Source organism: Helicoverpa armigera, chromosome 7 (assembly GCF_030705265.1).
Source record: "Helicoverpa armigera isolate CAAS_96S chromosome 7, ASM3070526v1, whole genome shotgun sequence".
NCBI lineage: Eukaryota > Metazoa > Arthropoda > Insecta > Lepidoptera > Noctuidae > Helicoverpa > Helicoverpa armigera.
In genome coordinates, this window is record NC_087126.1 from 2,367,591 (window position 1) to 2,380,931 (window position 13,341).

General features: G+C 38.2%; 1 protein-coding gene across 1 annotated transcript; it reads right to left on the minus strand.

Annotated features, from left to right (window-relative positions):
* LOC135117132 (mucin-2-like) lies at positions 1 to 11,625 on the minus strand. Its single transcript, XM_064035596.1, has 12 exons — positions 11,590 to 11,625; positions 11,344 to 11,377; positions 10,242 to 10,745; positions 9,285 to 9,506; positions 8,982 to 9,176; positions 8,154 to 8,318; positions 5,505 to 5,915; positions 5,097 to 5,261; positions 4,167 to 4,331; positions 1,614 to 1,823; positions 779 to 1,478; positions 1 to 437 (listed from the first exon to the last, which is right to left on the minus strand). The coding sequence occupies exons 1-12, from the start codon at positions 11,623 to 11,625 to the stop codon at positions 218 to 220; spliced, it is 3,027 nt and encodes a 1,008-aa protein (XP_063891666.1). The 3' UTR covers positions 1 to 217.
* Positions 11,626 to 13,341: the final 1,716 nt, after the last annotated feature.

The window sequence follows — 13,341 nt, forward strand, 5'->3', positions numbered from 1 at the left end:
TACGCATATTTATTTATCATCAACAACAAATAATGCATCTACATACGTATACAATGCAATATCTCAAAATACATATAATACTTACCTATTCATAATAAAGTATAGGTAACTACACTTGCATTGTTATAGAAAATTAATGTACATGTCATTTTATTGACACAAGCGTTTAGTAAAGCGATACATAAGTCTGCAGTTTCAAGTTCCAATAATACTTTATCTACATTATTAATGGCAATACCGTTGTTGTTTTGTGTATTCTAGTCTTTCTCTTTCTTCTCTTTCTGATTTTATGCAGAAGATCTTTCGATCCTGACGCCAGAATTTCTTCTAGTAAGTCTTCGACGGCCACTACTCCTGTATTCAAGAGATGGACTGTTTCATCCACCCAGTTATCCGTCACATCAGTTGGAACCTCAGTTGTAGGTCCATCGCTACATCTGAAATAAGGATTTTTATTAATTCAAAAGAATCGTAAACCTTTATATTAATTCACAGAAAACAATATGTTTTCAATGCGCTATTAGAGTCTTCTGTGGATTACATTTTATAAATGATATATTTTTTGGAATATAGGACATTTAAGAGACTTGAAACTATTGCATAACATGGTTATGATGTTTCCAAAAGAAGAGAAATGCATAGAGAATGCTTAGTTACAAACTACCAAACAAAATAGTGACAAGAATAAAAAGTTGTGTTATGTAGCATGGCAATATATGCACTGAATTAGTTGCCTACACTCTCAGTTTAACATAATAAAGCATATTATTGGTATTACTTGCATGGGTTTCCAGATCTATGCGTTATAGGAGCTTTCGTAGTAGACCTGGGTCCACAAGGATCAGCTGAAGGAGTGCTAGTTGTAGTGACAGGTTTCGACGTTGTATTGTGGTGACAAGATGATGGCGTTGTAGTGATAGGAATAACAGTTGATGGCTCTGGTGTTGTCATGTCAGGTTCATTCTTTGTTGTAAGTTCTGGCCCGCTTGGTGTCGTACTATCCCCATCTTTTAGAGTTGTCTCGTCATGACTACAAGGTGCAGAAGTTGTATCTGTACCACTTGGCGTTGTCGCATCTGTCTCACTTTGTGTTGTAGTATCTGTACCACTTGGAGTCGTCTCTTCATGTCCACATGGGGCATAAGTGGTAGTATCTGTGTCACTTGGTGTTGTGGTATCTGTATCACTCGGTGTTGTAGTATCGGTATCACTCGGTGTTGTAGTATCGGTATCACTCGGTGTTGTAGTATCGGTATCACAAGTTGCATAAGTTGTTGTATCTGTGCCACTTGGTGTTGTTGTATCTGTATCACTCGGTGTTGTAGTATCGGTATCACTCGGTGTTGTAGTATCTGTATCACTCGGTGTTGTGGTATCTGTATCACTCGGTGTTGTTGTATCGGTATCACTCGGTGCATAAGTTGTTGTATCTATTCCATTTGGTGTTGTTGTATCTGTATCACTCGGTGTTGTGGTATCTGTATCACTCGGTGTTGTAGTATCTGTGTCACTCGGTGTTGTAGTATCGGTATCACAAGGTGCATAAGTTGTTGTATCTATTCCATTTGGTGTTGTTGTATCTATTCCATTTGGTGTTGTTGTATCTGTATCACTCGGTGTTGTTGTATCTGTATCACTCGGTGTTGTGGTATCGGTATCACTCAGTGTTGTAGTATCTGTATCACTCGAAGTAGTATCGGTATCACTCGATGTTGTAGTATCTGTACCACTTGGAGTCGTATCTTCATGCCCACAAGGTTCATAAGTGGTGGTATCTATTCCATTTGGTGTTGTGGTATCTGTATCACTCGGTGTTGTAGTATCTGTATCACTCGGTGTTGTTGTATCTATTCCATTTGGTGTTGTTGTATCTATTCCATTTGGTGTTGTTGTATCTGAATCACTCGGTGTTGTGGTATCTGTACCACTTGGTGTTGTAGTATCTGTATCACTCAGTGTTGTAGTATCGGTATCACAAGGTGCATAAGTTGTTGTATCTATTCCATTTGGTGTTGTTGTATCTATTCCATTTGGTGTTGTTGTATCTATTCCATTTGGTGTTGTTGTATCTATTCCATTTGGTGTTGTTGTATCTATTCCATTTGGTGTTGTTGTATCTGTATCACTTGGTGTTGTGGTATCTGTATCACTCGGTGTTGTTGTATCTGTATCACTCGGTGTTGTAGTATTTGTATCACTCGGTGTTGTAGTATCGGTATCACAAGGAGCATAAGTTGTAGTATCTATTCCATTTGGTGTTGTGGTATCTGTATCACTCGGTGTTGTTGTATCTATTCCATTTGGTGTTGTTGTATCTGTATCACTCGGTGTTGTGGTATCTGTATCACTCGGTGTTGTTGTATCTATTCCATTTGGTGTTGTTATATTTGTATCACTCGGTGTTGTGGTATCTGTATCACTCGGTGTTGTTGTATCTGTATCACTCGGTGTTGTGGTATCGGTATCACTCGGTGTTGTAGTATCTGTATCACTAGGTGTTGTGGTATCTTTATCACTCGGTGTTGTTGTATCTGTATCACTCGGTGTTGTGGTATCGGTATCACTCGGTGTTGTAGTATCTGTATCACTAGGTGTTGTGGTATCTTTATCACTCGGTGTTGTAGTATCGGTATCACTAGGTGCATAAGTTGTAGTATCTATTCCATTTGGTGTTGTTGTATCTGTGTCACTCGGTGTTGTGGTATCTGTATCACTCGGTGTTGTTGTATCTATTCCATTTGGTGTTGTTGTATTTGTATCACTCGGTGTTGTGGTATCTGTATCACTCGGTGTTGTTGTATCTGTACCACTTGGTGTTGTAGTATCTGTATCACTCGGTGTTGTAGTATCGGTATCACAAGGTGCATAAGTTGTTGTATCTATTCCATTTGGTGTTGTGGTATCTGTATCACTCGGTGTTGTTGTATCTATTCCATTTGGTGTTGTTGTATTTGTATCACTCGGTGTTGTGGTATCTGTATCACTCGGTGTTGTTGTATCTGTACCACTCGGTGTTGTGGTATCTGTATCACTTGGTGTTGTAGTATCTGTGTCACTCGGTGTTGTAGTATCTATTCCATTTGGTGTTGTTGTATTTGTATCACTCGGTGTTGTGGTATCTGTATCACTCGGTGTTGTTGTATCTGTACCACTTGGTGTTGTAGTATCTGTATCACTCGGTGTTGTAGTATCGGTATCACAAGGTGCATAAGTTGTTGTATCTATTCCATTTGGTGTTGTGGTATCTGTATCACTCGGTGTTGTAGTATCTATTCCATTTGGTGTTGTTGTATCTGTACCACTCGGTGTTGTGGTATCTGTATCACTTGGTGTTGTAGTATCTGTGTCACTCGGTGTTGTAGTATCGGTATCACAAGGTGCATAAGTTGTAGTATCTATTCCATTTGGTATTGTTGTATCTGTATCACTCGGTGTTGTTGTATCTGTACCACTTGGTGTTGTAGTATCTGTATCACTCGGTGTTGTAGTATCGGTATCACAAGGTGCATAAGTTGTTGTATCTATTCCATTTGGTGTTGTGGTATCTGTATCACTCGGTGTTGTAGTATCTATTCCATTTGGTGTTGAGGTATCGGTATCACTCGGTGTTGTAGTATCGGTATCACTCGGTGTTGTGGTATCGGTATCACTCGGTGTTGTAGTATCGGTATCACAAGGTGCATAAGTTGTAGTATCTATTCCATTTGGTGTTGTGGTATCTGTATCACTCGGTGTTGTGGTATCTGTATCACTCTGTGTTGTTGTATCTATTCCATTTGGTGTTGTTGTATTTGTATCACTCGGTGTTGTGGTATCTGTATCACTCGGTGTTGTTGTATCTGTATCACTCGGTGTTGTGGTATCGGTATCACTCGGTGTTGTAGTATCTGTATCACTCGGTGTTGTGGTATCTGTATCACTCGGTGTTGTAGTATCTATTCCATTTGGTGTTGTTGTATCTGTATCACTCGGTGTTGTGGTATCTGTATCACTCGGTGTTGTTGTATCTGTATCACTCGGTGTTGTTGTATCTGTATCACTCGGTGTTGTGGTATCTGTATCACTCGGTGTTGTAGTATCGGTATCACAAGGTGCATAGGTTGTTGTATCTATTCCATTTGGTGTTGTGGTATCTGTATCACTCGGTGTTGTAGTATCTGTATCACTTGGTGTTGTGGTATCTATTCCATTTGGTGTTGTGGTATCTGTATCACTCGGTGTTGTAGTATCTGTACCACTTGGAGTCGTATCTTCATGCCCACAAGGTTCATAAGTGGTGGTATCTATTCCATTTGGTGTTGTAGTATCTGTGTCACTCGGTGTTGTAGTATCTGTGTCACTCGGTGTTGTAGTATCGGTATCACAAGGTGCATAAGTTGTAGTATCTATTCCATTTGGTGTTGTGGTATCTGTATCACTCGGTGTTGTTGTATCTATTCCATTTGGTGTTGTTGTATCTGTATCACTCGGTGTTGTGGTATCTGTATCACTCGGTGTTGTGGTATCTGTATCACTCGGTGTTGTTGTATCTATTCCATTTGGTGTTGTTGTATCTGTATCACTCGGTGTTGTGGTATCTGTATCACTCGGTGTTGTAGTATCTGTGTCACTCGGTGTTGTAGTATCGGTATCACAAGGTGCATAAGTTGTTGTATCTATTCCATTTGGTGTTGTTGTATCTATTCCATTTGGTGTTGTTGTATCTGTATCACTCGGTGTTGTAGTATCTGTACCACTTGGAGTCGTATCTTCATGCCCACAAGGTTCATAAGTGGTGGTATCTATTCCATTTGGTGTTGTGGTATCTGTATCACTCGATGTTGTAGTATCTATTCCATTTGGTGTTGTTGTATCTGTATCACTCGGTGTTGTAGTATCGGTATCACAAGGTGCATAAGTTGTTGTATCTATTCCATTTGGTGTTGTAGTATCTGTATCACTCGGTGTTGTAGTATCGGTATCACAAGGTGCATAAGTTGTTGTATCTATTCCATTTGGTGTTGTTGTATCTGTATCACTCGGTGTTGTAGTATCGGTATCACAAGGTGCATAAGTTGTTGTATCTATTCCATTTGGTGTTGTGGTATCTGTTTCACTCGGTGTTGTAGTATCGGTATCACTCGGTGTTGTAGTATCTGTACCACTTGGAGTCGTATCTTCATGCCCACAAGGTTCATAAGTGGTGGTATCTATTCCATTTGGTGTTGTGGTATCTGTATCACTCGATGTTGTAGTATCTATTCCATTTGGTGTTGTTGTATCTGTATCACTCGGTGTTGTAGTATATGTATCACAAGGTGCATAAGTTGTTGTATCTATTCCATTTGGTGTTGTTGTATCTGTATCACTCGGTGTTGTAGTATCGGTATCACAAGGTGCATAAGTTGTTGTATCTATTCCATTTGGTGTTGTTGTATCTGTATCACTCGGTGTTGTAGTATCGGTATCACAAGGTGCATAAGTTGTTGTATCTATTCCATTTGGTGTTGTGGTATCTGTATAACTCGGTGTTGTTGTATCTATTCCATTTGGTGTTTTTGTATCTGTGTCACTCGGTGTTGTAGTATCTGTATCACTCGGTGTTGTAGTATCGGTATCACAAGGTGCATAAGTTGTTGTATCTATTCCATTTGGTGTTGTGGTATCTGTATAACTCGGTGTTGTTGTATCTATTCCATTTGGTGTTTTTGTATCTGTGTCACTCGGTGTTGTAGTATCTGTATCACTCGGTGTTGTAGTATCGGTATCACAAGGTGCATAAGTTGTTGTATCTATTCCATTTGGTGTTGTGGTATCTGTATAACTCGGTGTTGTTGTATCTATTCCATTTGGTGTTTTTGTATCTGTGTCACTCGGTGTTGTTGTATCTGTATCACTCGGTGTTGTGGTATCTGTATCACTCGGTGTTGTTGTATCTATTCCATTTGGTGTTGTTGTATCTGTATCACTCGGTGTTGTAGTATCGGTATCACAAGGTGCATAAGTTGTTGTATCTATTCCATTTGGTGTTGTTGTATCTGTATCACTCGGTGTTGTTGTATCTGTACCACTTGGTGTTGTAGTATTTGTATCACTCGGTGTTGTAGTATCGGTATCACAAGGTGCATAAGTTGTTGTATCTATTCCATTTGGTGTTGTTGTATCTGTATCACTCGGTGTTGTAGTATCGGTATCACAAGGTGCATAAGTTGTTGTATCTATTCCATTTGGTGTTGTGGTATCTGTATCACTTGGTGTTGTAGTATCGGTATCACAAGGTGCATAAGTTGTTGTATCTATTCCATTTGGTGTTGTTGTATCTGTATCACTCGGTGTTGTAGTATCGGTATCACAAGGTGCATAAGTTGTTGTATCTATTCCATTTGGTGTTGTTGTATCTGTATAACTCGGTGTTGTTGTATCTATTCCATTTGGTGTTGTTGTATCTGTGTCACTCGGTGTTGTAGTATCTGTATCACTCGGTGTTGTAGTATCGGTATCACAAGGTGCATAAGTTGTTGTATCTATTCCATTTGGTGTTGTGGTATCTGTATCACTTGGTGTTGTAGTATCGGTATCACAAGGTGCATAAGTTGTTGTATCTATTCCATTTGGTGTTGTGGTATCTGTATCACTTGGTGTTGTTGTATCTGTACCACTTGGTGTTGTAGTATCTGTATCACTCGGTGTTGTAGTATCGGTATCACAAGGTGCATAAGTTGTTGTATCTATTCCATTTGGTGTTGTGGTATCTGTATCACTCGGTGTTGTTGTATCTGTACCACTTGGTGTTGTAGTATCTGTATCATTCAGTGTTGTAGTATCGGTATCACAAGGTGCATAAGTTGTTGTATCTATTCCATTTGGTGTTGTTGTATCTGTGTCACTCGGTGTTGTAGTATCTGTATCACTCGGTGTTGTAGTATCTGTATCACTCGGTGTTGTAGTATCGGTATCACAAGGTGCATAAGTTGTAGTATCTATTCCATTTGGTGTTGTGGTATCTGTATCACTCGGTGTTGTTGTATCTATTCCATTTGGTGTTGTTGTATCTGTGTCACTCGGTGTTGTAGTATCTGTATCACTCGGTGTTGTAGTATCGGTATCACAAGGTGCATAAGTTGTTGTATCTATTCCATTTGGTGTTGTTGTATCTGTATCACTCGGTGTTGTAGTATCGGTATCACAAGGTGCATAAGTTGTTGTATCTATTCCATTTGGTGTTGTTGTATCTGTATCACTCGGTGGTGTTGTTGTATCTGTACCACTTGGTGTTGTAGTATTTGTATCACTCGGTGTTGTAGTATCGGTATCACAAGGTGCATAAGTTGTTGTATCTATTCCATTTGGTGTTGTGGTATCTGTATCACTTGGTGTTGTTGTATCTGTACCACTTGGTGTTGTAGTATCTGTATCACTCGGTGTTGTAGTATCGGTATCACAAGGTGCATAAGTTGTTGTATCTATTCCATTTGGTGTTGTGGTATCTGTATCACTTGGTGTTGTTGTATCTGTACCACTTGGTGTTGTAGTATCTGTATCACTCGGTGTTGTAGTATCGGTATCACAAGGTGCATAAGTTGTTGTATCTATTCCATTTGGTGTTGTGGTATCTGTATCACTCGGTGTTGTTGTATCTGTACCACTTGGTGTTGTAGTATCTGTATCATTCAGTGTTGTAGTATCGGTATCACAAGGTGCATAAGTTGTTGTATCTATTCCATTTGGTGTTGTTGTATCTGTGTCACTCGGTGTTGTAGTATCTGTATCACTCGGTGTTGTAGTATCGGTATCACAAGGTGCATAAGTTGTTGTATCTATTCCATTTGGTGTTGAGGTATCGGTATCACTCGGTGTTGTAGTATCGGTATCACTCGGTGTTGTGGTATCGGTATCACTCGGTGTTGTAGTATCGGTATCACAAGGTGCATAAGTTGTAGTATCTATTCCATTTGGTGTTGTGGTATCTGTATCACTCGGTGTTGTGGTATCTGTATCACTCGGTGTTGTTGTATCTATTCCATTTGGTGTTGTTGTATCTGTATCACTCGGTGTTGTGGTATCTGTATCACTCGGTGTTGTAGTATCGGTATCACAAGGTGCATAGGTTGTTGTATCTATTCCATTTGGTGTTGTGGTATCTGTATCACTCGGTGATGTAGTATCTGTATCACTTGGTGTTGTGGTATCTATTCCATTTGGTGTTGTGGTATCTGTATCACTCGGTGTTGTAGTATCTGTACCACTTGGAGTCGTATCTTCATGCCCACAAGGTTCATAAGTGGTGGTATCTATTCCATTTGGTGTTGTAGTATCTGTGTCACTCGGTGTTGTAGTATCTGTGTCACTCGGTGTTGTAGTATCGGTATCACAAGGTGCATAAGTTGTAGTATCTATTCCATTTGGTGTTGTGGTATCTGTATCACTCGGTGTTGTTGTATCTATTCCATTTGGTGTTGTTGTATCTGTATCACTCGGTGTTGTGGTATCTGTATCACTCGGTGTTGTGGTATCTGTATCACTCGGTGTTGTTGTATCGGTATCACTCGGTGCATAAGTTGTTGTATCTATTCCATTTGGTGTTGTTGTATCTGTATCACTCGGTGTTGTGGTATCTGTATCACTCGGTGTTGTAGTATCTGTGTCACTCGGTGTTGTAGTATCGGTATCACAAGGTGCATAAGTTGTTGTATCTATTCCATTTGGTGTTGTTGTATCTATTCCATTTGGTGTTGTTGTATCTGTATCACTCGGTGTTGTAGTATCTGTACCACTTGGAGTCGTATCTTCATGCCCACAAGGTTCATAAGTGGTGGTATCTATTCCATTTGGTGTTGTGGTATCTGTATCACTCGATGTTGTAGTATCTATTCCATTTGGTGTTGTTGTATCTGTATCACTCGGTGTTGTAGTATCGGTATCACAAGGTGCATAAGTTGTTGTATCTATTCCATTTGGTGTTGTAGTATCTGTATCACTCGGTGTTGTAGTATCGGTATCACAAGGTGCATAAGTTGTTGTATCTATTCCATTTGGTGTTGTTGTATCTGTATCACTCGGTGTTGTAGTATCTGTACCACTTGGAGTCGTATCTTCATGCCCACAAGGTTCATAAGTGGTGGTATCTATTCCATTTGGTGTTGTGGTATCTGTATCACTCGATGTTGTAGTATCTATTCCATTTGGTGTTGTTGTATCTGTATCACTCGGTGTTGTAGTATCGGTATCACAAGGTGCATAAGTTGTTGTATCTATTCCATTTGGTGTTGTGGTATCTGTATCACTTGGTGTTGTTGTATCTGTACCACTTGGTGTTGTAGTATCTGTATCACTCGGTGTTGTGGTATCTGTATCACTCGGTGTTGTTGTAACTGTGTCACTCGGTGTTGTAGTATCACTATCACAAGGTGCATAAGTTGTTGTATCTATTCCATTTGGTGTTGTTGTATCTGTGTCACTCGTTGTTGTAGTATCTGTATCACTCGGTGTTGTAGTATCGGTATCACAAGGTGCATAAGTTGTTGTATCTATTCCATTTGGTGTTGTGGTATCTGTATCACTCGGTGTTGTTGTATCTATTCCATTTGGTGTTGTTGTATCTGTGTCACTCGGTGTTGTAGTATCGGTATCACTAGGTGCATAAGTTGTTGTATCTATTCCATTTGGTGTTGTGGTATCTGTATCACTCGATGTTGTAGTATCTATTCCATTTGGTGTTGTTGTATCTGTGTCACTCGGTGTTGTAGTATCGGTATCACAAGGTGCATAAGTTGTTGTATCTATTCCATTTGGTGTTGTGGTATCTGTATCACTTGGTGTTGTTGTATCTGTACCACTTGGTGTTGTAGTATCTGTATCACTCGGTGTTGTAGTATCGGTATCACAAGGTGCATAAGTTGTTGTATCTATTCCATTTGGTTTTGTGGTATCTGTATCACTTGGTGTTGTTGTATCTGTACCACTTGGTGTTGTAGTATCTGTATCACTCGGTGTTGTAGTATCGGTATCACTAGGTGCATAAGTTGTTGTATCTATTCCATTTGGTGTTGTGGTATCTGTATCACTCGGTGTTGTAGTATCGGTATCACAAGGTGCATAAGTTGTTGTATCTATTCCATTTGGTGTTGTGGTATCTGTATCACTCGGTGTTGTAGTATCTATTCCATTTGGTGTTGTGGTATCTATTCCATTTGGTGTTGTGGTATCTGTATCACTTGGTGTTGTAGTATCTATACCATTTGGTGTTGTGGTATCTGTATCACTTGGTGTTGTAGTATCTATACCATTTGGTGTTGTGGTATCTATTCCATTTGGCGTTGTGGTATCTGTACCACTCGGTGTTGTGGTATCAGTTTCAATTGTCGTCGTCACATCTGGTGAACTTGGTGTAGTAGTATCTTGTCTTTCTGAAGTGGTATCTATTTCATCTAACGTGGTTACATCAAGCCCGCTGGGTGTCGTTACTGGTCCAATAGTCGTTGTATTTGGCCCTGGAGTAGTGACATTTTTAACTGTTGTCGTATTACAAGGGTTTGCTGTTGCGGTATTCGGTTTAATCGTTGTAGTTGCATTTGTAACTCGTGGTGTCGTTTTTGTAGTAGTGGTAGTAGCATTTGTAGTAGTTGTTTGTTTCTGTGTAGTAGTTTTGGCAGTTGATTTTGTGGTAGCGTGAGGACAGGGTGTTGTGGTAGGTTTTTTCGTTGTCGTTGTAGTTGTAGATGAAGGTGTGGGTACCAAAAATGCTAACGGGCTTAGAACTGAAACGGCTAAAACAAAAAAAAATGTATTTGTTAAATGTTAATAAAAAAATAAATAAAGCTTTCAGATGTTTTAACTTTTAAAGTAGGAACTATTTAATCCTTTTTGGTGTGGTATATTGGTACTAAGTTCCGTTAGCTAGTTTATTTTACGAGAAATAAGCTGTCTAATACGGAAAGATTTATCAAATCGAACTTAATTTTTTTAGAAACATAGGTGCAACCAGTAGATATCGACTTCACTTGAAGAAGAGCGATGCATCTAAAGGTATGTAGTTTTTGTTTTCAGTACTTTTTGAAGTCAGTTATATTTTTTTGTAAAATGGTTTTTACTTACTTAATTTTTGCGCCAAAGCATCCAAGTATCCTGTTTAGACAAAAATGTTGTTATTGTTATTAAAATGCCTATTAAAAATCCTTATTATTATAATTACAGTAAAAAAATCCTGCCGAACTTGATTTTCTTAAAAAAACTTACTTATATTTGATATAGTTACTGTTTAAGCCGAAAAGGTCTACTATCTATAGCCTTTTGCGATCTTTAGACTGAATGAAACCAAATCACATTTGTAAGAATTATTTTTTTATTTGTTTCCAAAATACGTACCTATAATTGGACTCGCTTGCGAAACGTAACATATCTGGAATTAACCAATAACATATTAAGAACAAAAAAAAAACAATAGACCGAAATAAAATAATATAATATTTTGGGTGTATTTGACTTAATTTTTTTTTATGTGGTAAGGTCACCTCTTAGTGTATTTAAGTCACATTGAGGCAAGCCTATTATTGATACTGAAACACTTATTTATATATCTTTGCATACAAATAATAATCATTGTTTCCTTACCGCTATAAGAGTGAGTGCTAAAATATTAGCCCTCATTATGCCTCTTCGGCCAGCCACGAAACATTACTATTAGCATATAGAAAACCATGCTTTTATATCGTAAATCTTCAAACGTCATAACAATATAATATATTCTATATAACAAAATAAATAAAAACAGTTATTGAAAAGGTAGCATCGTGAAAATAAGACTTTCTTTGAAATGTATAATATGAAACGTAGACAGAGCAGATGGCAAAATATTTACTTAGGGTAGAACGTGCAGACAATGGCCTAGGCAATGCGTCATAGTTTTGTTTTAAAGGAAAAAAAATCTATTTTCTTCATAAATGTTGTACTCACCTTTTAAAATATCACCGGTTTTTCATTTTTCACTGCTAAGCGCTAAGTCTTTTCTCGTACAAAACTGTGGCCCATGTATTAATCATCATGCTTTTTCGAAGTGGGTTTTTTTGCCCTTACAGATTTCCGAAAACGCGAAAGACTAGCTTGCTGAACTTCATAGCCCCAATTTGGCCCCCATAATAGAATAAAATAAAATATAAAGAGTTCTTCAAGGACTCCAAAAGTATTATATTGGATTTCCTCGACCTTGGAATGAAAGAGAAAATAATATTGATTTTATACGGATTCTTCGAATGGTATACACAGTGATTGGTGTCTGGACACCTTTTTTCGTTTATTTAAATATTTTCTCTTACATATCAATAGCCAAATAAACGACCGGTAAAGGTACTCAGAAACTGACCATTAAAATAATAGGTATAATAGTTGTTTAATTGTTAATGTTAATTTATACACTAGAGACTGATAGAAGTAGAAGTCTAGAAGTTAGAAATAAGTTTATGAATGTGATAGTTTATTGATTAGAATCATATTTGTCAATCGTTGAACAAAATGATAATTCAACGAGTTTGGATTTATACTTATTTATACTTATACTGCGAAACGAAACTGCAAGTCCTTTCAAGGCTCTGCAACGCTTCTGTTGACACAGGTGCATACTTTACTATAACATTGTAATCAACATTACTTAGTTGTAAATAATTGTGTTAAACTGCACCTATGGAATATTTTTCTGTCTCTATTTTATATTATGTTGCACTCATTATCGCCACCATGACTGTTTTGTATTATGGAAATAAATCACCTACTAAGCCTTTTCCCAAGATTGAGCAAATAGCAATTCAAGTTTAGAAAAATTTCCTCCATACAAAAAAAAATTAAACTTACCTCTAAAATGATCTTCCAACAAAAATGTCTGTAAATGTCATTAACGAGTCCATATGTAAATACAGAACTTGGTTAATTTTTATTTTTACTAGCTGATCCCGCGAACTTCGTATCGTTCAAACCTTCCCTGGACCTCTACAAACATTTTAAATCCAAAATCAGCTCAATCGGCCCAGCCGTTCTCGAGTTTTAATCAGACTAACGAACAACAATTCATTTTTATTTATGTAAATATATTACTCAACTCATTTTAAAGCTATTAATCTGAGGGCACGGCAGTGCCCCAGCCAAGACTCGAGCAAAGCGGGCACGGCCGTACCATCTTTTCTCGAAGCGTTTCGCGGCTATTTCAGCCCCCTGTATCTTCCATGTGAACAAAGCTAGGAGTTTAGATTTTCGATGACCAAGAGTAAGTATTAGAACAAGCTCAGTCTCAAAATTACAAGACATTTGAATAAATAGTTTACGAGTTATGAGCGATCAAAGTTACACCATTTTGTCACTGACTCACTCACTGAC

What these genes read in the sequence shown, in the direction of transcription:
- LOC135117132 (XM_064035596.1), bottom strand. Translation starts at nt 11,625, where the DNA reads ATGAGGGCTAATATTTTAGCACTCACTCTTATAGCG. An exon ending in TAGCACTCACTCTTATAGCG is followed by an intron (nt 11,378 to 11,589) that starts GTAAGGAAACAA and finishes GGTTAATTCCAG; the next exon opens with ATATGTTACGTTTCGCAAGC. An exon ending in AATAGATACCACAACACCAA is followed by an intron (nt 5,916 to 8,153) that starts GTGATACAGATA and finishes CAAATGGAATAG; the next exon opens with ATACAACAACACCGAGTGAT.